General features: G+C 38.4%; 11 protein-coding genes, 2 non-coding genes and 2 further genes across 13 annotated transcripts; 6 read left to right on the forward strand and 9 right to left on the reverse strand.

Annotated features, from left to right (window-relative positions):
* Nucleotides 1-55: 55 nt before the first annotated feature.
* On the reverse strand, nucleotides 56-1,249 carry HAT2 (Hat2p; the record flags this gene model as incomplete). Its single annotated transcript, XM_003645300.1, has 1 exon — nucleotides 56-1,249. The coding sequence occupies one exon, from the start codon at nucleotides 1,247-1,249 to the stop codon at nucleotides 56-58; it is 1,194 nt and encodes a 397-aa protein (XP_003645348.1).
* A 350-nt stretch (nucleotides 1,250-1,599) lies between these two features.
* On the reverse strand, nucleotides 1,600-3,554 carry Ecym_3013 (the record flags this gene model as incomplete).
* Nucleotides 3,555-3,743: 189 nt separating this feature from the next.
* PCM1 (phosphoacetylglucosamine mutase PCM1) lies at nucleotides 3,744-5,399 on the reverse strand (the record flags this gene model as incomplete). Its single annotated transcript, XM_003645301.1, has 1 exon — nucleotides 3,744-5,399. One exon carries the CDS (start codon nucleotides 5,397-5,399, stop codon nucleotides 3,744-3,746), a length of 1,656 nt encoding a protein of 551 aa, XP_003645349.1.
* Nucleotides 5,400-5,597: 198 nt separating this feature from the next.
* SOM1 (Som1p) lies at nucleotides 5,598-5,810 on the forward strand (the record flags this gene model as incomplete). Its single annotated transcript, XM_003645302.1, has 1 exon — nucleotides 5,598-5,810. The coding sequence occupies one exon, from the start codon at nucleotides 5,598-5,600 to the stop codon at nucleotides 5,808-5,810; it is 213 nt and encodes a 70-aa protein (XP_003645350.1).
* Nucleotides 5,811-6,379: 569 nt separating this feature from the next.
* FUM1 (fumarase FUM1) lies at nucleotides 6,380-7,849 on the forward strand (the record flags this gene model as incomplete). The annotated part of the gene is made up of 1 exon (XM_003645303.1): nucleotides 6,380-7,849. The coding sequence occupies one exon, from the start codon at nucleotides 6,380-6,382 to the stop codon at nucleotides 7,847-7,849; it is 1,470 nt and encodes a 489-aa protein (XP_003645351.1).
* Nucleotides 7,850-7,987: 138 nt separating this feature from the next.
* Ecym_3017 lies at nucleotides 7,988-8,101 on the reverse strand. Its single transcript has 2 exons — nucleotides 8,062-8,101; nucleotides 7,988-8,033 (listed from the first exon to the last, which is right to left on the reverse strand). It is a non-coding gene; the product is annotated as a tRNA-Leu (tRNA).
* Nucleotides 8,102-9,220: 1,119 nt separating this feature from the next.
* Nucleotides 9,221-10,948, forward strand: PRB1 (proteinase B; the record flags this gene model as incomplete). Its single annotated transcript, XM_003645304.1, has 1 exon — nucleotides 9,221-10,948. The coding sequence occupies one exon, from the start codon at nucleotides 9,221-9,223 to the stop codon at nucleotides 10,946-10,948; it is 1,728 nt and encodes a 575-aa protein (XP_003645352.1).
* Nucleotides 10,949-11,768: 820 nt separating this feature from the next.
* UTP23 (rRNA-binding ribosome biosynthesis protein UTP23) lies at nucleotides 11,769-12,569 on the forward strand (the record flags this gene model as incomplete). Its single annotated transcript, XM_003645305.1, has 1 exon — nucleotides 11,769-12,569. The coding sequence occupies one exon, from the start codon at nucleotides 11,769-11,771 to the stop codon at nucleotides 12,567-12,569; it is 801 nt and encodes a 266-aa protein (XP_003645353.1).
* Nucleotides 12,570-13,031: 462 nt separating this feature from the next.
* CIN8 (kinesin motor protein CIN8) lies at nucleotides 13,032-15,866 on the forward strand (the record flags this gene model as incomplete). The annotated part of the gene is made up of 1 exon (XM_003645306.1): nucleotides 13,032-15,866. The coding sequence occupies one exon, from the start codon at nucleotides 13,032-13,034 to the stop codon at nucleotides 15,864-15,866; it is 2,835 nt and encodes a 944-aa protein (XP_003645354.1).
* A 70-nt stretch (nucleotides 15,867-15,936) lies between these two features.
* Nucleotides 15,937-17,961, reverse strand: NPR2 (nitrogen permease regulating protein NPR2; the record flags this gene model as incomplete). The annotated part of the gene is made up of 1 exon (XM_003645307.1): nucleotides 15,937-17,961. One exon carries the CDS (start codon nucleotides 17,959-17,961, stop codon nucleotides 15,937-15,939), a length of 2,025 nt encoding a protein of 674 aa, XP_003645355.1.
* Nucleotides 17,962-18,106: 145 nt separating this feature from the next.
* On the reverse strand, nucleotides 18,107-20,948 carry Ecym_3022 (the record flags this gene model as incomplete).
* Nucleotides 20,949-21,123: 175 nt separating this feature from the next.
* Nucleotides 21,124-22,173, reverse strand: TSR3 (ribosome biogenesis protein TSR3; the record flags this gene model as incomplete). The annotated part of the gene is made up of 1 exon (XM_003645308.1): nucleotides 21,124-22,173. The coding sequence occupies one exon, from the start codon at nucleotides 22,171-22,173 to the stop codon at nucleotides 21,124-21,126; it is 1,050 nt and encodes a 349-aa protein (XP_003645356.1).
* A 258-nt stretch (nucleotides 22,174-22,431) lies between these two features.
* Ecym_3024 (uncharacterized protein) lies at nucleotides 22,432-25,671 on the forward strand (the record flags this gene model as incomplete). The annotated part of the gene is made up of 1 exon (XM_003645309.1): nucleotides 22,432-25,671. One exon carries the CDS (start codon nucleotides 22,432-22,434, stop codon nucleotides 25,669-25,671), a length of 3,240 nt encoding a protein of 1,079 aa, XP_003645357.1.
* Nucleotides 25,672-25,771: 100 nt separating this feature from the next.
* On the reverse strand, nucleotides 25,772-26,728 carry SGT2 (Sgt2p; the record flags this gene model as incomplete). Its single annotated transcript, XM_003645310.1, has 1 exon — nucleotides 25,772-26,728. The coding sequence occupies one exon, from the start codon at nucleotides 26,726-26,728 to the stop codon at nucleotides 25,772-25,774; it is 957 nt and encodes a 318-aa protein (XP_003645358.1).
* A 328-nt stretch (nucleotides 26,729-27,056) lies between these two features.
* Ecym_3026 lies at nucleotides 27,057-27,148 on the reverse strand. Its single transcript is given in 2 exon segments — nucleotides 27,057-27,092; nucleotides 27,112-27,148. It is a non-coding gene; the product is annotated as a tRNA-Arg (tRNA).
* Between the last annotated feature and the right edge of the window lie 286 nt (nucleotides 27,149-27,434).

The raw sequence follows: 27,434 nt of genomic DNA on the forward strand, positions 1-27,434 counted from the left end.
GAATAGTATATATTATGTGCATACTTGTGTAAGAGAGCGATAAGCTCGTTTGCTGCTATTCTAAAGACTTTAAATCCGTATATTCAGGTATGATATTAGAAACCAGCTTTTTAGATATTTTCCAAACTTGTACCACATTGTCTTCTTCAGCGCTTGCAATTAACCAAGGAACTTGTGGATTGAAAGAAAAATCATTTATTGCACTCCTGTGACCCGCGTGCATCATCATCAACTCCGGTACACCATCATCAGCATCCTCCTGTGCCTGTTCAGCACCAATTTGAGTGAGGTCCCAAATGAATAATCTTCTGTCTGATCCACTGGAGCATAAAATTCCATCCTTGTGAGAAGAGAACTCTATGCTGGTCACTGCATCTTGATGTCCAGCCATAGTATGCAATGGTTCCGAGAGGCGTCTCAAATCGTATAGATATACCCTGGTATCAGTTCCTGCAGCTGCTATGAGATTCTTACTGTGCTTGCTAAATGCCAGAGCATTCAGTGGCTTTTCCACAGGAAGAACTTGAGCAGAATTAGAGAGGGATCTCTTGTCATGTACTTGAAGTGTTTTATCTTCTGACACTGTACCAAAGATATTTTCGTCAAATTCATGCCATTTTGAGTCATTCACTATATCAGTGTGGTTCATTACTATACTTACTGGCCTATCTGTCGAATTTATATCCCATAATGCCACCGTAGTATCGTCAGATGCGGATAGAAGCTCCCCTTCAATCTGTGGATTAAACGCTAACCCATACCCGTTGTCTTTATGGTATGATAGAGTTTTGCACAATCCTTCAGATTTGCTCTTCGATCTATCATAGATGAAAATTTTTCCTTTACCATTAATTGTAGCAATTATTTTATCATTCTTGGGCATGTATCTTGCTCGAATAACTTCATCTTCATGTTCGAATTTTTTAGTAACTTTAATCATAGATTTGACTGGTTCAGAGGAATTATCCTCATCTGGAAGGCCAACTACTTCATATGGAAGGTCAATCGCAGCAATTTTCAAGTAATTATTTTCATCTCCAGATGTATGGGTACCTAAAATCATTTCTTGTTGTTTTAATGGGACATTGGCATCAACAGAAGGTAGCCATTGAATAGATAATGACGGCCATGTCAATTTAGTTTCACTAACAAAGTCATACATTAAAGAAACATTTGACTTCCAGAGTTCATACTCCTGATCAACCGTTAAAGGGCTTTCATCATGTTCTATTTCCTCGTATTCCATCATTAATTTGAATCGTGAACTGGTTCTTCCTCAACTATTGATCATATATGATTAAGTGATTAAAATAATATAATGCTAACTTTTTGGTAGCGTGCATTAAGATCTATGCACCCATACATTTTTTTATTTATGGCATATTAGAAATTTATAAAGGCAACAAAGATTCTAATTCCTGAATATATAGTAGTCTAAATATACATAATCTGGATTATGTATCAAAGTTTTCCAATTCTAAGTCCAGTTTATATATAATTTTGGAATATTGATGACTTTTTCTTGTATGTCTATGTGTATTAAGTCGAATGTGTAGTTCGTCTATAAAAATGAATAAAATTTAGGATTAAATAATTAAACTACCTTCTTTTTGTCAACTTTGAAAAATCTTTCTCAATGACTGAATCAACGCCTCCGAGTTCTTGTAATTTATCCTCTTCATTCCGAATTTGTTCTAATCTTTCCCACCAACGACCCTGGCATAGTTCAAATGAGTGCTTCTTTAAATGTTTACCTTTGGCATCGCCTCTAATATTATGGTTGTTGGAAATGGCCCATTCTAAGAATTGTGCACCAGTACGTATATAAAACATACGCAATGATTCAAAAGGTTTGGGGTGTGGCAACCAGGGTCTCGGATCGGGAATTCCTGAACCATCTTCAATTTCGTCTTCTTCTACTTCTTCGTCCTCTTCATCCTCTTCATCCTCTTCAGCAACTAATTTCTGGGCTTCCACTTCATCTTCATCACTTCCATCTTCATCACTTCCATCTTCGTACTCATCTTCGCCATCAGAATCATCTTCATCTTCATCCAATTCCTTGGCCCTTTGAACGGCAGATAGGTCCTCCCAATACACTGTCACGCCGTTAAGTTTATTCATGTCAATGCTGTAAAATGAATCGATTGTATAATCTTTCTCACCATATTCCCATATACCACCAAAAATAAACAATGTGTCATCAACCACAGCAGTAGAAGAATTAAATCTTGCATGTGGTAACTGTGAACTCACCTTATAGGCCATTTTTGGGGCTTCTACATCAGTACGTTTTTCGTTTATTTCAAGCCTTTTCAACTCGTCTGCAATGGCACGACTATCTTCGTCGTCTTCATCTGCCAAACTAGCCTTTCTTAAGATATCATTCAACAAATCCTCTAATTCTTTGTCTTTATCTCTAAAATTTTTGGCTACTACAGGTTTTTGTTTTTGTCGCTGCTCTGGTCTAATTGAAGCAGAGTGCCATCTATTAGTTTCAATTTGATAAGTGAATAAGTCGTTGTAAAAAATAGAATCTAGGCTTTCTTCAGTTTCTTCAAAATCATAAACACCTCCGAATAACACACCTCTACCCTTGTGATAAACCATGGAGCAACCGACACGAGGAGATGGTTGGAAGCCCTGCTTTCTTCTTCTCTCCCATCTAATGGCACTTGCATCCTGCTTCATCTTTAAGTACCAACAATCTGATAGAATCTTACCCTTTTGCAATCCCTTACCAGCTTTAACTTTACAATACCCACCCCAGACAACTGCACCATCTGGCGCCGAAACGAACGAGTGTCCTGACCGACCATCCGGGATGATATGATTCTGAGGAAATTCGACTTGTTTCCATTTGTAAGTTGTGATATCAAACAACCAGCAGTCGTTCAGATATGTAGTGGTGGTGCCTAGATCCCTAAATCCACCGTGTAAAATAATATAGTTCTTCCAAACAGTCATCCTATGACCGGATCGAGAGCTTGGTCCATTTTTTTGTTCAATTTTGGTCCACTCATTTGAAGAACAATCGAACAACCAAGTATCAGAATAATGATAGAAGGTATTTTGTTTAGGAGATGAAACTTCGCCACCATGAATCAAAACTATTCCACTAGGATGAGCAGCAATTGCAGCTGATGATCTTGGCATGGGAGAATTTTGCGAAGATATTCTTTTCCAATGATTGGTTTCTAATGAGTACACATGTAAATCATTATAGAAAACTGTGGTCCCAGTATCCTCATTTGTATGTTCACCAAAAAACACTAACAACTCACGTTTAGTATGCAATGGATTCGCAACCATGCATGCATTAGTTCTCTTGCTAGGTCTATCGACAGGTATTATATCAACAGCTTGGAATGCTGCTTGCTCCTTTTTAAAGTTTTCCAATACTTGTTCAATGTCTAGATCATCATCAGCTTCATCTGTAGATAACTTCTTTAACTTTTTTTATCCTTTTGTTCTGATTTCAATTGGGATTTCTTACTCTTAACTTCTGCACGAGCCTTCTTAGCTTCTTTATCTTTCTTATTCTTCTTAGCCATGGTATTCCTTTTGACAGGTTTTTAAAATAATAAATGTAAAGATTACGATAATGACTGACAATCAACGGCGGATGAAGATTTATATTTAAGTAAAATATAAACTGTGTTTGTATGTAAAACCAACTAACTGATCATTTAAAATTTTTTTAATGGTTTCTCTTATTTTTCACCAGCTGTTTCAAATTGAGGTTACGCAGTCACTGTAGCAGAAATGACCAACTGGCTAATCTTAATAGATAGATCATCTGCTTGTTCTTTAGTAGCGGCTTCAGCATAAATCCTCACAGCATCTTCGGTTCCGCTAGCCCTAACAAAAGACCGGGCATTATCGTATGACTTTATAACTTTATCAATTTGCGCTTGTAAACCTTTTGGAGACACCAATTGTCTTTCAGCATTGGTAGTTTTAAATAATGATCTATCTGGGACTACTACCTTCATCAAAGTGTTTGGTAAATCGGTGTATTCTCCATCCCATTGTTGTGGGGTCCACTTTAAAATACATAAGACGGCCAAAACTGCCATCATGTCAGACATGGCATCGCCCACGGTTTGGTTAATCAATTTAGAGAAGGATTGCAAAGTTTTTAATGCCATTTTTGACTCTGCAGACAACGATCCCTCTTTTAACCTCTTACTCACAGTATTGTTAAAGTTCTCAGAGAATATTACAGTGCCATGTCCATTTGCTTCAAAATAGATCCCTACATCATAGTTTTCGACCGCTTTACGGTGTAAATATTTGACACCTGTTGGAGTGCAAGACACTGGTACTATTAAAACTTCAGATAAGTACCTAGTTGAAGAACCATTTGCATATGCTGTTTGTACAACACCTAATTTCACATTATCTTGAATTCCAGCAACTGGTAACATGGATTGAAAGAATTTTGCGAACAATGTAGAGATCTTGTCACCATCAAGTAAATGGAACATCCCGTCAACATCTCTGTAATAAAATATAACTCTGTCTGCATCTCCATCAAAGGAACAATGGAGACTATTGATATCTGTAGCTGCAGAAATCCCTTGTGGCAAACATTGGTTTGTTTTAACATAATCAGCGCCGCAAAAACTGTTCAACAAGTCGTGCTGTGACCAGTTACCATTGATTATGGTAGTAGAATCTTTGAAAAATGTATTCTTCATAAACAGCTCTTCTGCCTTTGCACCTCCAACACCATTCGCAGCGTCAATAACCAAGGGATATGGCAAGCCTGGAATATTAAAGAGCTCTGTGAGCTCCTTTAAAGCAGATAAAAAATGCGAATAGTAAAACGCTTCATTCACTTCAATTACCCTTTCAGATTCCATTTGTCTATTCAAGTGATAAGTTAAAAAGTGCAACTGCGGAGTAGTCAGCATATCGTAATCAACAATGTCTACGTTTGTAAAAACGCTAGTCCCGTCAACCAACGCCTTGAGTAACCTGGATCCAGATTCCCTAGAATCCCGGGCAACCACAATTCGCGCTTCACTATCGGCCTTGATTCCAAATTGATTCATTAGTTCCTGAAGCCTATGAAGGAATTGGTGTTTGCCGTCGGACGCACAGTTCGCCAACTCTGTAGCATAAACTTCCCATTCCTGCTTTAGCATTTCCCCTTTAGGATCAACTAGCTTCACCCCGTTATCCTGGGGCGGATTGTGCGATGCAGTAATCATCGCCCCAACATATTGGCCCTTCAAGTGCATCGACCTCAAGCATGCCAAAACTCCAGTGGTAAACAGAACTGTGTCTAATATTTCTGCCTTGTACCGAAACCCTGCTGTTCCGTAGATATATTTGAACCGACTACAACAATGCTTGTCATATAATTTGGACACCTCCTCCACTACACTCATTACTCAGCACCTTTAAGTTTCCTTCTGTCTATGTCCTTCCTTGATAGCTCCTGCGAGAATCAGCTTTTATTGTTTAACAAATTAGATATAGAAGAGACCTGTGCAGCAGTCACTTTTTCAAGGTTTCCCATCTTCGAGCTATTTTATAACATGTTTGCTCAATTACAATACACACCATAGAGAGAATAAATGCCGTAAATGGCACCTCCCACTCCCATTATCACTAGAGATGAAGTAGAGCCAATACTATCCAGGACGAAAGATTGTATTTTGGCGTCACTCATACAAAACGAATGTCATTTTGATGGCCATAACTATGTATGCATTCCCTTTAAACGCTTGTTTGAAGAATGCACGTTGAACAAAAGGAGAGTACGGATAGAGGTAACAGACATAAGCACCAACCAATAGTGAGTTTCAAATCTACCAAGTTTTTCTCTATATAAGTTTCATTGTATTACTAAATATAATTTTTTTATCAGTCAATAGATTTCAATTTCAGAAGCACTTTATTTCTTCCAGGTACGCACACATACATGCACAAACTAAAACATGAAAGTATTTCTATAGTTGAACTGACGTGCAAAAAATACTTCCCCGTGTTTAGAGAAGGCGTTTTTTATTTGATTAATGATGATCCCAAGGTTTGCTCCGACGTCGGGTACGCATTAGTTTCACCATCATTCGTTGGGTTGGGAGCAGGAGGATAGTAAAAATTTATATAGTCGACATCAACTAAACCTCGAACAAACCATAGATATATATAATTTTTCCAGGTGCAGCAGCAGGCAGGAGTCAGACATATCAATTATCAATAGGAAACCCGAGTTCGAGTTTGAGTTCGTTATATTGGTTCCTACAATTTCAGTTGGCATAATTTACTACTGATAGTTACTGTATTGGGTAAACCGGCGTTATTACCTGCAGATAGATTAGATAGATATATATATATATCTATATCCTATTGAGTCGAGTGAGATATGTTCAGTGCCTCGAAGAAGATACCTGCTAAGAGAATTGCAGATCGAATGATGTCTACCACTGCTGGTTTGAACCAGAAATTTAGGATTGAGACAGATGCTTTTGGGGAGATCAAGGTTCCAGCGAATAAGTACTGGGGGGCGCAAACCCAAAGATCTCTTGAAAACTTCAAAATCGGAGGTCCCAGGGAACGGATGCCAGAGCCAATTATCAAAGCTTTCGGAATCTTGAAAAAGTCTGCTGCGATTGTGAATGAATCTTTGGGTACGTTGGACCCCAAAATTTCCAAACCTATCCAGCAGGCAGCAGATGAGGTTATCGAGGGGAAATTGCTCGACCACTTCCCATTAGTTGTATTTCAAACAGGGTCAGGTACTCAGAGTAACATGAATGCAAACGAAGTGATCTCTAATAGGGCCATTGAATTGATTGGTGGGGAGCTTGGAACCAAGCAAATCCATCCTAACAACCATTGTAACCAGGCCCAATCTTCTAATGACACCTTCCCATCCGTGATGCACATTGCTGCAGTCACAGAAATCACGAATACTCTATTGCCTGAATTAACTGCTTTGAGGGACTCCTTCCAAAAAAAGACTGAAGAGTTTTCCCATATTGTCAAGATTGGAAGAACACATCTACAGGATGCTACCCCATTGACTCTAGGTCAAGAATTTGGCGGTTACACTCAACAGATAACCAACGGTATAACCCGTGTCGAGCAGTCATTGCACCACTTGAAATTTCTTGCGCAAGGCGGTACTGCAGTTGGCACTGGTTTAAATACAAAGGTTGGATTTGCAGAAAAGATCGCAGAACAAGTCTCCAAGGAGACTAACATTGAGTTCAAGACTGCCCCCAATAAATTCGAAGCTCTCGCAGCCCACGACGCCGTCGTTGAATGCTCTGGTGCTTTAAACACCGTTGCTTGTTCCTTATTCAAGATCGCCAACGACATTCGTTATCTTGGATCCGGCCCCCGTTGCGGCTATGGCGAGCTCTCTCTCCCAGAGAATGAACCAGGCTCTTCCATCATGCCAGGCAAGGTCAATCCAACACAGAACGAGGCTATGACCCAGGCTTGTGTCCAAGTCATGGGGAATAACTCTACAATCACCTTTGCAGGCGCTTCCGGCCAATTCGAATTGAACGTCTTCAAGCCTGTTATGATTTCCAACCTCTTGAACTCCATCAGATTACTTGCTGATGCATCTTACTCCTTCAGAGTTCACTGTGTTGACGGTATCAAAGCCAACGAAGACAAGATCGCCAAGATACTACATGAATCCTTAATGTTGGTCACTGCCTTAAACCCCAAAATCGGTTACGACAGTGCCTGCAAGGTTGCGAAGAATGCTCACAAGAAGAACATCACTTTGAAAGAATCCGCCTTGGAACTAGGCGTGCTATCAGAAGAAGAATTCAGCGAGTGGGTTGTACCAGAAAAGATGATTGGCCCAACGAAGTAATAGTCCCTATCTACACAAAACTATAACTAAGTCCCTAAAAAATTATGAGCACTTTTCTACTATGTGTTTACTTATCTACGTATGTACTTATTATATATACAACTATACTGCCTGTCTTTTTCCCTCTCCAAAAAATAATGGTTGCGAAGAGATTCGAACTCTTGCATCTTACGATACCTGAGTGTCCGGCCCCCTGCGGAGCCGTAAGCGTACACTTGAATCAGGCGCCTTAGACCGCTCGGCCACACAACCCAACCGATAACAACTACCACCCAGCACGAAATAAAATATCCAACTTACTATCACGTGATACAGAGCCTCACCGTCAGCTCACTCCATCCATCCAGTGCCAAACCAATACAGAAACAATTATTCCTCTCCAAACTCGTTCCCGATGTCTTCCGATGGGCTCCTTTACGGTGTGCAATCTCAAAACCCCGCACATTCCACCCACCCCAATTCGTCACACGAAACTTCCACACCACTCTGCAAAAAGTCCATGATTATCAAATCTGCACCTGCAACCTACAGTACTACACACTACACACATAGCTCCATTACACCCGCACACAAACACCCCGGCCTCCTTACTCTTATCAATCCACCTTATTGACCGGCCACTCATTGTTGCGTGTTTACACTTATTAACCAATATGATCCATTCCCCTTGTTTTCTAACAATAATCGACTAACATTCTTATTACAGCGGTTAAAAAGTCCTGCTTGGTGTTCTTCTGCTCCTGCTGGTGGTAGTCGTGGTGACGGCGTACTTTTGCTGCCGAGAATATAACGGAGAGCGGTTTTTTCTTTCTAATTCCAGGTCTTAGCCCCCCTGCGACCTGTTCCAATTTTATTTTTTCGTTTTTTGTCACCCTTGTGCTTAAAAGAAAAAAGTCGCCCCCTGATATATAAAACTAGGAAGTTTTGAAAGTTCGGGTACTTCCAAGACAACATAAAACAGCAGGACGGGTTGCCACAGAGTAAAAGGCATACATAATCCAATAGAGTTTAGAAAAGTCGCTACGCGTGTAGTGTTTTTTGAATTTGAAGTTTTCAAGTACAGTCTCGGAGCATAGGGAGCGATTTTTCACAGCGGGGTAAATTCTCTATTCTAGACATCAAGAGAGTAGGTAGTTATTAGTACGCACAATAAGAATAATACGCTTTTTTCGAGCCACTTTGGTTGGGTAGAGAGATATAACAAATAGAAAAATTGGTATTCGGTTTTTTATTTTGCATAATAAAAAAAAGTGAGATAAGGATAGGAAAAAAGGGATAGGAAGTTTTGTTTTAAGTTTTGTTTTGTTTGTATACTGTGGATTATAGTATATACAGTAAGGAAGGAGGAATTTTAAGGAATTTTATTTGGTCATGAAGGTGCAGTCGGTTGTTTTGCCGGTGGCTGTGTTTTCGACGTTGGGGGCGGCGCTTATTTTGCCGTGGATGGATCCTGAGATACGTCTTGATGTAGGTCTTCATGGGCGGGGACCTCACGGCAGGGTTCCCCCTCCCCACCACCACAAGATGGGAGAGCACGGCAGGGGTCGTGGCAAGGGACATCATCGTGGTAGTAGTGTTTTGTTGGTGGATGATGAGGAGGACAAGGTGTCTCCTATGTTCGAGTATTTTGAGTTTGATTCGTCGCAGGATTTTGTTGATATGAAGCTAGCTTCTTTGTCTGATAACTCGAGGGCTATACCTCACAGGTATATTGTTATTTTCAAGGATGGTGTGACGGACTATGATGTCGGGATGCATCAGGATTTGGTTACGACGGCGCATATGGAGACTATTGCGCAGCTTGACCCGGGGCATTCTTTCTTTGATGCCACTGAGGGTATGCATCACGAAGGGATTTCGGCTAGGAGTGTGGAAGGGGGTATTGAGGAGATGTTTGAGATTGCAGGTTCGCTGAGGGGCTACTTTGGATACTTTACTGATGGCATGTTGGATCTAATTCGTGAAAGTGGCTTGGTTAAGTTGATTGAGCAGGACTCTATAGTTCATGCTTCGGATTTTGAAACTCAGACTGGGGCTCCTTGGGGTTTGGCTCGTGTTTCTCATCGTGAAAGATTGAACCTTGGCTCTTTCAACAAGTACCTTTACGATGACAATGCTGGGAAAGGTGTGACAGCTTATGTGATTGATACAGGTATTAATATTGATCACGTTGAATTTGAAGGACGTGCCCAGTGGGGTAAGACGATTCCATCTAATGATGCTGACTATGATGGCAACGGGCACGGCACGCATTGTGCGGGTACCATTGCGTCCAAGACGTACGGTGTTGCTAAGAATGCCAAAGTTGTCGCTGTTAAAGTTTTGAGAACCAACGGTACTGGTACGATGTCTGATGTTTTGAGGGGTGTGGAGTATGTTGTTGCAGAGCACAGAAAGGCTTCTGGAGATCCTAACTTCAAGGGTTCTACCGCCAATATGTCGTTGGGTGGTGGCAAGTCTGCTGCCTTGGAACTGGCTGTTGACGCTGCTGTGGCTGCTGGTATCCACTTTGCTGTAGCTGCGGGTAACGAAAACCAGGATGCTTGTAATACTTCCCCAGCTTCCTCGAAGAAGTGTATCACTGTTGCTGCGTCTACGTTGTCAGACGACAGAGCTTATTTCTCCAACTGGGGTTCCTGTGTTGACATTTTTGCACCAGGTTTGAACATCTTGTCGACTTACATTGGGTCTGACACTGCCGTTGCCACCCTATCCGGTACTTCTATGGCTTCCCCACATGTTGCAGGTTTGCTGGCTTACTTTTTATCTCTCCAACCTGATTCTGGCTCTGAATACTACACTGGTTCTTCAATTAGCCCAGAAGCCTTGAAGAAGAAGATCGTGGCTTACGGCTCCAAGAATTTGTTGAATAATGTGCCAGCTAGAACAGCTAATAATTTGATTTTCAATGGTGGTGGCGGAAGCTTGGACAGCTTCTGGAATAGTAAATGTGATGGCTGTGAGCAGGAAAAGGTAAGCAGTTCCCACGGTAAAGCAGATGACTTTGAATCTGAAAGCTTAATGGATTGTCTTCATTCGACCAGTCATTCATTATTTGGGGAGATCAGAAACTTCTTGGATAGACTTGATCTCATTTAATTAAAATGCAGTAAAAGTTTGCTTTTTTTATACAATGATCTTCTCGGCTCTGTTTGGATGAGACAGAGTTGTGCGTGTGCGTGTGCGTGTGCGTGTTTTTGGGCAATCTTATTCTTAGACAGAATAAAGCAGATAATTTATCTAAAATTAAGAGTCGTCGTAATTAGGGCGTCAGTTTTGTAAATTTTGTTCTGTTTTACCGTACTACTACGATTAGGTTAGGAAAAGTACCTTGTTTTTTACGTTGATCCTCGTGGCATAATGGAATTTTAGCTATTTTTGTTACCTCTATCTTTTATATTCTTTATTGTTGTTAATTCACAGTGATTAGTAGTTGTTCTGATACGTACGCAAATTGAATTCAATTGCAGTTTAAGGCTTTTTATATTTCTGAGGATAAATATTTGTACTGTACCTCTCCGACCATTAGCTGGTTATGTCGGTGGGTTTCCTTGTCATGTGGAAGCATTCGAGGCGACGCTGCATTTTATGTTGAAATTTACAAATGTATTATCATCCAATATCAACTCAGATCGAAGGTAATATATCCTATATAACCACCCAATCCATAACTATTTCATTCTTCTATTTTAGATGATATTGCTGTTGATGATTGAGGAAGCGATCTCAAATGCTATATTATACTTCTCTTCGATTATAGTTTCCTACGGTTCCTTGAAAATTTTTGAAAAACCTTGCAGATTTGGAACCTCATCATCATCACTAATGTGGACTTCTGGTACACAGTTCTTACAGAAGTCCTAGAATATAGGTGTTTTGGGTATATAGACGAGTGTAAGCATAATTTAATAGGAGCGATATGCGTCAGAAAAGGGCTAAGGCTTACAAGAAGCAGATGTTGGTTTATAATCATACGTTTAAGTTCAGACAGCCATATCAAGTATTAGTTGATGACCAACTGGTCCTTGAAACCAATAAAAGCTCCTTTGACTTACTCAAGGGCTTGAAACGTACTCTTCAAGCTGAAGTCAAGCCCATGATAACCCAATGTTGCGTGCAAAAGTTGTACGAGTCGAAAAACCAGGGTGCCATAGCCCAAGCCAAAATGTATGAAAGACGTCGTTGTAATCATTACAAAGAACCCAAAGAACCATCTGAATGTATCAGGAGTGTAGTTGATATAAATGGTAGGAATTTGCATAGGTATGTTGTAGCCACCCAAGATATTGAAATAAGAAGAATCCTAAGACGTGTGCCCGGTGTTCCTCTAATATATATGAATAGATCAGTGATGGTCATGGAACCGCTAAGCTCCAACAGTCAGCAGGTTAGTCAGCAGGTAGAAAATGAAAAGCTTGTTAAAGGATTGAATGATCCTAAGTATGCAGGCACTCCTAATAATACTGAAGATGCATCCGTGGATCCAAAGAGTCCAGACGCTAATCAATTAAAACGAAAAATAAAGGGTCCAAAGGAGCCAAATCCACTAAGTATTAAGAAACCTAGAGTCAATAAAGCTCAGCTTCCTAGTGAGGATGTATTTAACTTAACTGATAAAAAAAAAGGAGGAGGAAGCATGGGTCATCGCATATTCGTAACGACTCTCCATCGTCCAATGAACATTCGGATTAAATTCACCCAAGAATATAGAGAAGAGTAGGTCTAATTATGTAGGGGATTTTAACCACTATCATATCTGTTGTATATATTAGTTATTACATATATATATTTATATGTATATTCCATTCATTGCGTCTTTAAATCAATGCTACTTCATGCTCAACTCCATGTCACATGACATTTAAACGTTTATTACCCGGGTTTTATTATCCAATAGTAGCCGCCGTTGTGTCGCCAGGAATAGCTGACGCATGCCCCTATGAAGACCTTGACAAGTGATATATGATAATTTAATTAATCATATGCTAAAAACTCATCCAAGAGTGTGTTAACTTAGCACCTTTTGTGATAAAACCAAGTATTGATACTGAGAACAGTGAAGTTTTTATAATTCCGGTATTTTCCAAGTCTTCAACGCGTTCCAAAAATCGCAGGAGGTAAACAAAACCAAACGCACATAGTGTATTAACCATCTGGTTATCTAACATCCTCATTGTGCTTGATGGTGTACAACGGATTAACAACCAAAAAACGTACAATGCTTGATGATGGAAATGAGGAGTTAAACATCACAGTTGCCGTTCGTTGCAGGGGGCGAAATGAAAGGGAGATCAAAGCCAAGAGTGCGGTAGTTGTTACAGTTCCAGATGTAACAGGGTCAAATGAAGTTTCCATAAATACAACGGGGGATATTGGGATTGCAGGGAAAATGAATTCGAGGACTTACACTGTTGATCAGGTTTTTGGGCCAAGTGCCGACCAGAAATTGATTTTTAAAAACATTGCTGAACCATTGTTTGATGATTTTATCAAGGGTTACAACTGTACTGTGCTTGTGTATGGGATGACATCTACGGGGAAGACATACACTATGACTGGAGATGAAAAATTGTATGATGGAGAGCTTAGTGATTCCGCGGGTATTATTCCTAGGGTTTTGTTTCGATTGTTTGATACTTTAGAAGCAACTGAGAGTGATCATTTAGTGAAATGTTCATATATTGAACTTTATAACGAAGAATTGAAAGATTTATTGGATGACACACCCGATTATTCTAAGAGATTGAGGATCTTTGATTCTAATACTATTACTAATAGTAGAGCTGGATCCCAGAATAACTCTCCGAAAGAACAAGATGGTACGTCATCTAGCATGGCGAAAAGACGCTATACACATATTCCAACGAAGCCAAAAAGGCCGTCCCTTAATAAACAGCTTCTTTATGAACAAAGTTCAGCTATATATATCCAAAATCTGCAGGAATTCCATATAACTAATGCTCGTGAAGGTATCAGCGTTTTACAAAAAGGTTTGAAACATAGACAGGTAGCTTCAACAAAAATGAACGATTTTTCTAGCCGATCTCACACCATATTTACAATAATGCTCTATAAAAGCTATGAGGGAGAGCTTTTTAGAATATCTAAAATGAATTTAGTTGATCTTGCGGGATCTGAGAATATTAGTAGATCTGGAGCACAAAATCAAAGAGCCAAGGAGGCGGGATCTATAAACCAAAGCTTGTTAACATTAGGTCGTGTGATAAATTCGCTCGCGGATAAGAGCATTCATATTCCATTTCGTGAGTCAAAGTTAACCAGACTGTTGCAGGATTCACTTGGTGGCAATACGAAGACTGCACTAATCGCAACCATTTCACCTGCAAAAATAAATGCAGATGAGACATCTAGCACTTTAGAATACGCAACAAAGGCGAAAAACATTAAAAACAGACCCCAATTAGGTTCATTCATGATGAAAGACATCCTAGTCAAAAGTATTTCGAGTGAGCTTTCGAAATTAAAGTCTGATTTCTTATCAACTAAAGCTAAAGAGGGTATTTACATGAGCCATGAGCATTACCAAGAGATGGTGAATGATCTAGAAAATTACCAAACAGAGATTCAGGAATCTAAACGCCAAGTTGAATCTTTTTCGTCGCAAAATTCTTTGCTTTTAAAGGATAAGAAAGCATCCCAGCAATTAAATGAACTTCAAGATATGAAGATAACCAGGTTGCAAAATACAATTGAATATTTATGTGACAAAATTGAAAGACAGCATCGCAATGAAATTGACTTGGTTAGTACAATTCACAAGTTAAAGGAGGCACTTCATACCATGAAAGGTTCCTTACAAAATTATGAAACGCATGAACTGAGGTTGCAAAACGACATCAAAGAAGTCTTATATCAAGGTATTACATCTTATCGTGAATCTATGGATCAGCATTTGGAAACAGTTAAAACTCGTATGCTTGATAAAAATTTATCCATAAATCACAATATGGATGAAATTCGTACCATTTTCCATGAGACATTGGACTCCGTACGATCCGCAGGTTCTGATATGTGTACAAATATTGTTAAAATTGTGAAGGATCAACCCTCTACGTCTTATCAGCAATTTAAGGAGGCTCTTGGTGATTTAGACACTAAAGTCCAAACTTACTCTGTAACATTGACCAACAAACTAACCGAAATGACTGAAGAGAACAATAATATGAAGGAATACTTGGATGAGCACTTCTTAAAAAATAATAATCAAGAGATGCTTGATTTGCGAATGGAAAAAGCATATCATAAATCTAAGACTGCATCAGATGCTTTAATATCCTCAGTAGTTTCAATGATGGAGTCGCATATGGAAGAGAGCAGAAATCTAATGCTAAGTTCAATGAAGGATGCAGTTTCAGAGATGATCGACAAAGAATTAGAAATGTTTCAACCTGTTAAGGAGAGGTGGGTTTTATCATTTGAAAATATTAACGAGTGTGATGCTGCTCACCAGCAATTTGAGAATAAATCCACAAAACTGCTAACAAATTTAAAGGAATTGGCTGACAACTCTGTGGTGGCTGCTGATGATGTAGCAAAACAAGTTCAAGAAAATGTTACTAACTTTGAAGGGATTGTCAGACAAGCCTCTGCCAAGGAATCAATTGTGAAGCAAATGAATGACATTAACGATAAGCATAAGATGCTTGAGGACCACTTTGAAAACAACATCAAATACTTTAAAGAATCAAGTAAGGGATTTGAAGAAATGGATTGTTCGATAAAAAAAATTATTAGAGAGATGAGTCCTGAAGTTGGAGATATTAAACAAATAGAAGCTTTGCTTGAACGTGTCAATTCCAGATCTTTTGGCCCTATTGCATCGACAGGAAAGACGCCGATGAGGCCAGAACTCAAAAACCCAATTCCAAAAACTAGATCTAGGTCTATGTCACCGATTAAAAGTCTTGACACTAATGTTGTTCACGTCGTGCCGTTGATAAAACGAGGAACCATGGATATAGAAGTGGACGGACCGGCGATGAAGAAGATAAAGTGATCTATTTTTCAATTAAGAGCAAATAAACTACTCTTAAATGTAATATTACTAATATATATATTAATGCATACTAACTGTTAATTATGTTATATTCTCCTGTTGCTTTCAAAAGCTCTTCCACCTCCTGTTTATTGATTTCTAATTTTATTGCTATCTTGTCAAAACTATCGACATTTTTGATAGATTTTAGTAGCAAAAATTGCTGTTGTCTTTTTCTCTTTAATTCTGTTGAAGCTGCATTTTGATCTCGATATTCAAAATCTTTGTTACTTAGCCTATCTTTCATGTCAAATAATACTTTTGCTGTGCCTGAGGTACTACTACTTAGTTTCCTGTTGTCCACATTAGCAGAAGCATCATTCTCAAGAGAAAGCTTTTTCGACCTGGTGATCTGGTCAAGAGGATTTGGCAGCCTTTCATTCAGTGATAGCTTTTTATACGCATCTCTCAAAACTTCATCTGCAGCGTCAGTATTGGGAACTAATGGCTTCTTTCTAAATTGTGAAGGTTCGCCAAAATCAACACAAATATCAGCTGTTGAAAAAACGTTGTTTGAGTTATTGTTTTTCGGACTCATAAAATTATTAGGGAGTGATGCGTAATCAAACCGCTTTAGCATATCTAAAGTTCCAATGCTTTTGGCCACAGGATAAGAGTAGCATCTGTAAATCAATTTCCGAAAAACGCCGAAAGTTATGAATCGTCTAACATCTATTCTATTTTTCCTAATAACTTCAAAATTCATTTTATACCAATCTTTCATGGTCTGACCCTGCGACAATGATCGATATAGATCAAAAAGACAACTTCTAGTGGGTAGTGTTCTATTCAGAATGCCTTTATTGTTCTCATGATTGAATTCGGAATTCTTACTGGAGTGTGTAATAGAAGGTTCCGAAGGTAACGACGTGTTAGCGTTGGGTTTTTGTGCAAATTCCGTATTAGAACTAAACGATTCTGGTCTTGGATTAGTATATATTGTTCTCTTAAGGGTACCAAATGTGATGGTAGATGCTGTTGGATTCCTGGAATGGTTAGCATTTGGTCTTCCTTCAAATGGTAATTGATGGAGCTCAGAATCCTCACTCGATATAACGTACAATTGACACTCTCTGGCGATGGACGGATCTGTCAAAAATTCTGAAAGCTGGCTAGTGGGTGCATAAATATTGCTAAACTGGAACATATCGACCAATACCACACAATCGTAGTATATCAGATGTTTCACGCATTCCATGACCAATCCAACATCACTGTCACTATATTTCGAGATTTTCGCAATACTGTTAATTCCATTTATATAAGGAACAATTTTAACCATGGTGGGATCCCAATTAACATCAACCCAATCAATTAGGTTTAACTTTGCAATTGGAACATCTTCAACTGAGAAGCATGAATTCGGAGGCGCTAGCAACGGGAACAATTTGATATCAATGGCATTTCCTGAATCCATTGGAATTAAACATTCTGAGTAGTTATTCAAATCTTCATAAAGCTTGGTGATCAGATCTTCAATAGAAAGTTGCTTCTCATTCATTGCAATATGTTTCATAATTTCATGGTATTTCTCAAACGCGTGTTCATGATGACCTCTTCTTATCTTATCGTTACAATTTTGTGGGTTGTTTTTAGATTCAGGTTCTTCGCTATTCTGATCGACAGCCTTCACATCTTGTGTCTTCAAGTGGTAGTAAATTGGATCCCTCTCTATTTTCGATAAGACTTGTGATTGCTCCTCAAGTACCCTGAACATTTTCCCTAATCTTCCGATTGCAGGCTCATATGGGGATGTTGCAGAATCATATGGGAAAACAAATACAAAATCAAAACTGAACGAGTTTCTGGCATAATAAGAGGCATTTATATTTACAGGATAACATACGAGCCGGTAAGAGCCATACTTAAAGGTCAAAAGCTTATTACAAAGCTGGGGTTTGGGAATAACGTAGTTTTTAATAGTGTCAAAACTTATCCCACTGTTTTCTAGACTGTCAGGCGGGAATTGGAACCTCACTTTCGTACCCTCAGTTGGATGAAATAATGAATAAAATATCGAATGAATAGGTACAAATCCATCGAAATGGTTTGACATTTGAACTGCACCTCTCTGTCTAGTAGGAATTGATGAGGAGAATAATAATATTCATATTGCCACTTTTCAACTAGCATAGGTGTTACCCGGCTAAGCCGTAACGGCATCTATATTGGTCTAGTTATTCATGCGACTAATAATTCTACTACAGAGCAGGATAATCATCTTCATCTACTAAATAGCCTTCTTCAATGCATTTATTGATCCATTTATCGGTCGTTATTTTTGCTATGGGATGCTGTGGCTCATTGCCGGTTACTCGAGATGCTAATTCTTTTCTAATCTTTTGAAGGCCTTCTTTTGAATAAGCTCCTTCAATTGCTACAATTAGGTTAGCATCCTTCAGACTTTTCGTGATCTTGCCTCCGTAATGATTAATTTTGAAATCCATTAGTGCTGCTCGTTCCCAATAAAAAGGGTTATCAGCAACAATGTAAATAGACCAGTTCTGGAAGGGGGGGAATGAGAGATCTTCTGAGCTGTCGAATGTATCAGTGTCCAATGATTGATCACTGTCAAAGTACTTTTTCACAACATTATCATATAATTGTTCATCGATAGGTATCTGATAGCTGTCTTCAAACTGATCAAGCCTTTTGGACACATTAGACATAAATTGAGTTGTTACATTGTAAATATGTCGAGGCTCAATTTTCAGTAATGTACGAAGCATTATACAGTCCATAATCCAGGATGGGTGGATTATATCGTAGCCCCTTTCAATAAGCAACCTACATTCTCTGGTCATTTTCCCACCAAAAATATACAAATGACCAGTTCCAGCTCTTATTTGTAAATTGTGAACGTAAGTACCTCCATGGGTTACGATAGCTTCCGCAATATCGCTGACATCTACTCTTTTCTTCAACTGGGCATCAAAATAACCACCAGTAACATAAAAATAATATCCCTTGAAAAAAGATGCTTTAACAGGAAGTTCCTTCTTTAGATCTCCCACTAAATGAAATGATCTTCTTTTTCTTGGGCTTTTCCTAGCTTTCATCAAATTATCGTCTTGACTATTGTAAAGGTAACGATTTTTGGCTATTCTAGCGGTTTTATATTCTTGAACAGTGCATGCAGTAGACCAATCCTTATCCCGTCTTATTTGACGGCAATATGCTCCATGAAGTGTGCTCCCAGTTTTGTAATTATCTTTTTTAGAATCACCATTATCAATTGATCTTGCCTTTACTTCAAGAACAATTGAATCTTTAGGATCAATCCATTCATATGGAGTCTTTGTGCCGAACTCTAACCAATCCTCTGGAGGTTTGACATCATCATAACGGACCCACTTCCCTCGTGTAAGCCTATCTATTTCTTTAAATTCTTCATAGGAAATTCCGTTTGCAATATTACAAAAAGATATAAATTTCTTAATCTTAGGTTCAGATATTGAAACTGAATCTTCCAAATCTTCTTCTGGGTCGCAATCTTCAGTGGGAAGCTCTTCAGTGGGACGCTCTTCAGGTTCAGTAACCACAAGTGCACATAAAAATGAATCTTTCTTTCCTCTGTCTCTGCCGACTACAACAAGGTCCATGTTCTCCCCAAAGTTTTCTAAATATTCTGGTTTGATTTTAACCCAAGTTTCATTTCTCTTGCCTACCGAGTATATCGAATTTACATTCTTAAGAATAATGCCTTCAGATCCATGTGATATTGCTGATCTTAACGATGCGGTAATGGAATCTGAATTATTACATCGGGTAAAAGGCAAAATTTCAACAATATTCTTGGATGGTATTAGTATCTTCTCTAAATATTCCTTTCTGTCGTAAAGTTTCTGCCGCGTCAGCGCCTGTCCATTTAGGTAAACCAGGTCAAATACCATGAACAATGGTCTGTAGGATACTTCTTCTTCACCAGTAACTTCCGAAGTTTATTTTATCAGAGGCACCAGACTTTGTTAAACCAAACGGTAGTATACATTTCAACTCTTGATCATAACTTATCATTTCCCCATCTAATATACACTCCTTTACGCCTTCAATAAACTTTAAATATTTGGAGATTGAGCCCTTTTGAATATTTTCGCCATATAAATGTGTATAATTTATCCCATTCCTGCTCCAATAGGAAACAGATTCCCCAAAATTCATATAATGCAGTTGAATCCTCTCACCATCCATCTTTTCCTCAATCAAGAAATCGTTTTCTAGTTTTTGGGCAATCTTTTCGTAAGACAACCTAAACCTGTACGCGAGCTGAGGTGCAAATGGAAATCCCATGTGTACAGATAAGTCGTTCTTCTGGAGTCTTGTATTTGGATCCCATAGAGTTTTAGCAACTACCTTTAAATCAGATACAACCTTAAAGTAATTTTCTGCGTCAGGATGCCAGCATTTAAATAGTAGGCTTTCCATCCCACCAACTATACTAACCTTAAGTAAAATATCAAAGAAGTATCGAAGCTCTGTATGTGACATGTTCTCTAAGCAAAACCTAAAGGTTTCAGATTCACTTAGACCTGTGAATCCCCACTTTCCAACGTTGCTATCATGTTCCAGTTTATTGAGACATTCATTGACTTCATCAATCGATAGCTTCTTTCTTTTAGAAGGTTCTTTCCGTCGTTTACGAAGCTCCTCAACGCAAAACGTAGACAGTTTTGATCCTCTTGGGGCATTTTGTTTCCACGTTAAAAGCCTTTTCTGAGTATCTGAGTTCCTAGGCAATTGTAAATATTTGCAAAGGGCAAGCACAAGAGTCACCTCCTTAATACGATATGATCTCTTATCCCGATATGGTAAACATAGTAATAATACAGGATATATGTCATTACCAACAGTGGTCCTCCATAATTTTAGGAAATATGAAATGACTTCTAAATATCTTAGTTTTCTAGGTTTTCCAAACTCTATCTTTTTACTAACGGCATCTTCCAACTTCACGAAAAGCTCATCGCATAGCCACTGGAAGTCTGGGGAAGGGGAAAAGTTAACGGGTTCGGACTCAGGGTCCATATCCAACTCTGAGTACATGATTAAACTATTAGTAAATTGGATTAATACAAATACAGTTATTATTTGCTAGCTAGATGAATGCCTTATTGCGAAAGACTGACATAAGTACTTGTTAGACGTTTATAGTCAAAATCATCACTGGAAACGGTCCATGTCGATGTCAATTATATGAATACACTACATAGAGCTTGAACTAGATATTCTCTTCTAAATCTAGAGATAAATTTCTAATCTTATTATCGACATAGTTCAATGAATTTAAGAGAATTTTATCCTTGCATTTATCGCTGTTTTGACTTTTAGTTCCTAAGAAATCGACCTCAAAAGATGTGTTATCTTTGATGCAGTCCCTATCTGAACTGATTTCACTTGGAGATCTATAAACCAAGCCATACTCCTTATTATTATCCTCTTTAGAAATATTTGCAACGCACAGGTCATTGTTTGAATCCGACAAGTCAGATTTGAAATCTGAAGTCTCATCCTCGTCTATGTCATCAATATCTGAATATGGATGTAGCTCTTTAGAAGCATTTTTTCGATTAACATTTCCCATCATCCATATGTCATTCTCTTTTGTTTGTTTTCTTCTTTCCATAGCTTCGGTTTCAATCTGTTTTAGCCATGCTTCTTCAGCAGCCTTAATTGAGTCGTGATCAGTACATTTTTGATAAATTTCTAGTATCTCTTTGTTTAATTCTAAAAACCCTAATCCCCATGAAAAGTGGGAGAGAAGTGTTTCGGCTAGATCCATCCTACCGACAATAGCAAAGCATGCAGCCAAAGCTTCCACACAGTTTAATCTCCATGGTCTGCCGTAATTTACTTGGTTAGCAGCAACAAGATAGGGTAATAATCTTTCATGTCTACCACCAATCTTTTCGAATGGTATTTCTTCCAAACGGGCCCATGAGCACTCTACAACAGATACACCATATTTTTCAGCAATTTCGCGGTCATTTGGACAAACTACTGTCTTACCATTTGGTGATACAACAATTCCTTGAAATTTCTGTTTTACACGCAATGATTTTATCAATCCTAATCTTTCTAGTTTCTTGCCGCTACATCGTTTGGGGTCACAATGGTCGAAGTCCCACATCGCTAAAGTTACTGGGAACTTTGACCCTTGTATAGCATTATACTTTGTTTCTATCCTCCTATGGTTGGTTCGCGAACTATGACCATTAGAGCCCTTTTGCGAATGGTTTTTATCATAATCCTTATTCCTGCCTTTACCCATGGTCAATCAAATAATTATCAAACACAAGTAGATTCTCCAGGAGTAGTCGTTGGTTGCTATCTTGTAGAGATGTTGGCGAAGATTTTGTTCTAGTAGAGATGAGCTGAACTAAATGAAAGAACTTACTTTTTGGCATATATAAAACCCATACATGTGTACCAGACATTAAATATAGTGTTCATATCTATTTAAAACCTTATATATTTAATCTTATAAGGGACCTAGAAGAAGGGCAACGAACCTAGAGATTTCTAAACCATGCCATATCATCTTCCAGTATTGTTAAATCCTTTGGTTAACGCGGTATTTAATTGTCCAACACCAACTACTTCCCCACTAAAGAAACTTTTTAATAATGTTAAGGGACAGCGGTTCATCCTCCTGGTACCCTCCACAGATGTTCTATTACAATATCAAGATTTGGATTCTGGATTACCACTGTCTGAGTTATGCTATAACTATGATTTTGTTGCTTCACATATATTAATACAGCTCCAAGAGAGCAAGGTTACAGAACAAGAATACAGAACTCTTAATGGAAATTCTGTTATCATACGATCACAGGCTGGCATCGTTATGTCCAAGCCAGAGCTCAGAAAATGCCGGGTTAAAAGTTACGAAGTACTTCGGAATTTTAACGACTATTTGAGTAATGTAATATATTTTCCTCTATTACATATTGACAGGCCTTTGGTAGGTGCCTTGGTTCGAAATGATGAGCTGCAAGTATTTGGGTCCTATGAGATGCATAATCCAAGTAAAAGCAAAACGATTAATACTATATCGGAAAATCATATACCATTTGAGAAGTTTATAAGGTTATATCCGCAACTTGGAGCCCAACTGGATGGATATTTTCAGAGAGACCGGCAGCGCATACGTAATGAAGTGGACCAATTAGACAAACTCATTAAAATCTTCAAGGATCTAGTTATAGATGTATATGGAGTTATTAAGGAGGATAAGAATTTTAGAAATTATATGGAACTACTAAATGTAACCCAAGAATATGTTGAATTGAACATGTATGAGGATATATGGTTAAAATTGGTTCAGTTAAATGGGTCGAAAGAGCCCGATAGAGTATCTGGATACAGCTCAACAAAGTATATTTCATTGAACAATGTGGCAACGATTCTATACCCGGAAGGTACAAATAGCTTTGATCTTAGGGTAGTAACAGAGGTAGAAAAAAGGGTAGTAAAAGCAACAGATTGTTTTGCAAAGCTATCATTAACGAACAGCCATAATGAAAAGGCTAAAATAGTTGTCTCCACTTTTCAGATATTGACAACGAAAATGGAATATACCTCAATTGATCCTACTATTGATGCGGATACCTTGATTGGACTAATGCTTGTTGTACTTTGTAGATCACAAGTCAAGAATCTGAAAAGTCATTTGGAGTACCTTCGGGAATTTGCGCCAAGACCAGATGACGTTAAGTTTGGCCTAACTGGCTATTCTTTATCCACAATTGAAGCAGTTTTGGCGTACTTTGAAGCTGGTGATGGAACTGAAAAGCTTAAAAAGCTAATTTCATTATCGGAAGCAAATAGGGTGTTTTGGGATTTAATTCGAAGTGGTGTAGCGGTGTCATTGTCAAGTTATAAGAATAGTTTGATTTCAAGATCCTCTAACTGTGAATCCTCTTTATCGATTTGCATTCATGCAGGAAGGCTTGATCTTATTAAAGAAATTCTTCTTAATTACCAAGAACAAATTAAGTTGGAAGATTTGTTATTTGATGTGAATCAGGCAAACTCAACGTTACTTATACAGGCATTAGAAACCGGGCATGATGAAATCGCTGAGTTACTTATAGATGTGATGATTTCTAACTGTACAAATAATGAATTCTACGAATATGTAAATAGAAGTAATAGTGCTGGTAGAACTGTTGCTCATTATTTGCCTCAAGCTTTTAGCATTATTGAAAAAATAGGACTATATTTGGATTGGAGAAAGAAGGATGTAAATATGCACACGCCGCTGTTTATTATTTGTAGAGCATATGATCAACTTCACTATTCAGAGATGCTTTCAAGAAGCTTTGAATATGTGTTTGAATATTGTAGAAGAAGAGGTGAAGACTTCAGTTTTACGGACCATGAAGATCCAATGGGTAATTCATTGTTGCACATTATGAAAGGGGGGATTCAGTCAATACTCTCGCAACCGAACATTAATGTGAATAAATCTAATATTAAGGGTATGACGCCACTTATGCTATATGCGAAGTATAATAGGATTGAAAATATTCGAGATATCTTAGAAGATAAGCGGTTAATAGTTTCCAAAATACAAAACCCCCAAACATTGAAAGCAATCGATTATGTGAAAAATCCAATGATTTTGAACCTCATTGGAACGCATATTGCAAAGAATTCTCTATATGGCCTTCTTTCTGCCGATGGGATTAAGTTTGAAGACAATTGTTGGTACCTTTGGATCACGGTTAAATTTTCTGATAATAGTTACAGTACCTTACGACAATCTGTTAAAAACATACAGGGATTACTACAGTTTTACAATAAAAAACACCCAATGAACTTTCTTCCAATTGATCACATATTGAGTATATTGAAAAATATTGGAAAACCTGGCATTCTTCCTGTCATAAATTTAGAAAATTCGATATTCCTTGGATTGTTGACTCAACTGTTATCTGTCATTGGGCAGAGGAACGAATACATGGCAGTTTTAAGGTACAATGAAAGCGATCTCTCTACATGGTTGCGTACAAACAATTTCAAACCTAGGGCCAACAAAGATGAGAGGATTGAACCTGAGGAAGTAAGCAGCATTCAGAGTTTTTTAAAGTTCAATCTATCAGAATTTTCTGAGATTAAAGAGAAGTTTACCATTTTAAGAAAACTGGTTGTGTTTCAGAGCTTGAAAGCCCAAGACATTGAATGCGCACAAAGAATAATTTACCAACAAATGGAAATCGTTTCTAACAGCGTTGGCCCTAGCGTTGAGAAGACTTTTATTGGAAGCAATGAAAATTATAGTCTAGACAGTTTCCAACAAGCTATTGAGTTTATAGCAATGTGCCTGGAAACATTGAGCTCTAAAATTCAGTATGTCTTAGATTCGAAGGTAACTTTGTGGTGGAGACTTTATGGGGAACTTTCTTCATTGAGGAGAGAATATCAAAGGAATTTTCCAAGTGATTTTAAGTCCAGCGATGTATCAGGTGAGGAAAGCAAAGGATTCTTTGAGTCATATATAGAGGGGAAACGTCAAAAAACGGAAGACAAGCTGCAAGCAAGATTAAGGGTATGTATAACGAAATTGCAGACTCTTAGTGGGGAGCTTAAAAAGGATCATGAGAATCTGGCCGAAGAAATAAGTTTCTTCGTGACTTTCAAGAATTTTGCATACGAGAGTTTTGTGATGAAAACATACGCGAATATATGTATAAAGCATCACAGGAATATTCTACAAGTTATAGAGGAGTTTCGGAAGTATAACTCAACCAAAGCAAAAAATTAAATCATAGATAGTATACAAATACCGGTCACATACACATAAATATTAAAACCATACATGCATATCTTCCCATATGTACTTTTTGCACATTTTAGCGATGAATCTATTTCTGTCCGAAAAACTTACCTGCCATATCCTTAATATTTGGGTCTTTCATCATATCACCTAGATTTGGAGTACCACCACCAGAGGCAAAGTTTTGAGCCATCTGCTTTATAGCAGGGTTATTCATCATCTCCTGCATAGCGGAAGGGTTTTGCATCATCTTCTGGGCAGCTTGCATAACCTGAGGGTTGTTTAATAAACCGCCAAGACCACCACCTAGCATACTAGATAAATCTGGGAACCCACCAGCAGAGCTTCCCTCAGAAGTTTGCTGCTCCTCCCCCTTAGGTAACGCTTCTAGGTTCAAAGATTCTTCAACCTTCTTCTTGGCGCTTTCATAGTCCCTCTTCATAGCCTCAGTAGCATTATCACCCTCAATATCTAACACCTTTTTGTAAGCTTCCATAGCCTCCTCTGGCTTTCCTAAAGCATACTTGGCAAGTCCCAACCTAGAATAACCTCTGGAATATGAGGGATTGATCCTAACAGCAGACTCCGCATCCCTCACAGCCTCTTCAAACTTTTTGAAAGAAGAATAAGCTGCGGCCCTATTGCCATAGAAAACTGCATTGTTAGGCATTAACTCAATAGCTTCTGTATACTTCTTCACTGCACCTTCAAAATCCTTAGCAGCAAACGCCTTATTACCTTCTAGCTTTAAATTCTCTGCCCTTTCTGCGACCTCTGGCGCATGAGCATCAGTATTGTTCCCAGTAGGTTCAGAAGATGACAAAGTAGGTTCAGAAGCACCAGATTTAACCAAATCGACTAGCCCTCTACCATTATAAGCCTTTGATACAATCTCATTACTATCTTCTCTTTCAATTTCAAACGCCTCTGCGATACAATCAATTGCAACGTTCAAAGAATCAACATATTCTTCTTGAACATCCTTAGTAGAAGTTGACAAAAATTGCACAATCAATGCAGCGATTTCTTTATTAGATCCAGGCATCTTGAACTCAAGGCTTTAATAAAAAAACTGCTCTTTATAGGCTATTGTAGTGACTAATTCACTTATCTTATAGTTTTGTTTTGACACATAGTTAGTTTTGATGTACTTTGATTTTCTAGTTACCCTCCTTAAAAATAATTCTGAAGACTAGCAATAACACACGAAAAAACAACAAGCGTTGGTGAGTATACGTTATTCAGTTGGGTAATTGCATATCCATCACCTGTTCGAAGAAGAAGGAAGGTTCTGGAAGGTTAACATATATTAATATTAATCAATAACCCAAAAAGAACCTCTTAAAATATTCGTAATAGACAGCAAAAATAACCTTCCCCGCCAGGACTCGAACCTGGAATCTTCTGGTTTCAGAAGTGACTAAGAAATCGTAGCCAGACGCCGTGACCATTGGGCCACGAGGAATAGGATTGAGTTCTGGAGTCCATCGTCATCTTATTATAACACACGTCAACTGCGTGACCTTGTCGTAAAATCAAAAGAGAAGCTAGTGGACAGCGACAACCAAGCTAAGAAGCAGCGTATAAGAGCTGTCAGAAGCCTATGAGGATAATAACTATTGTGGGGATATCAGCTTGAACTGCATGTTGGTTGCTTTGGTGATTTCAGGAAGGACAGCAAAAGACAGCAAAAACTATATAAGGAGACAGAGCCAGCTAGATTAATTGCATCAGTTGCCTTCTCGTGTCTC

Source organism: Eremothecium cymbalariae, chromosome 3 (assembly GCF_000235365.1).
Source record: "Eremothecium cymbalariae DBVPG#7215 chromosome 3, complete sequence".
Lineage (NCBI taxonomy): Eukaryota > Fungi > Ascomycota > Saccharomycetes > Saccharomycetales > Saccharomycetaceae > Eremothecium > Eremothecium cymbalariae.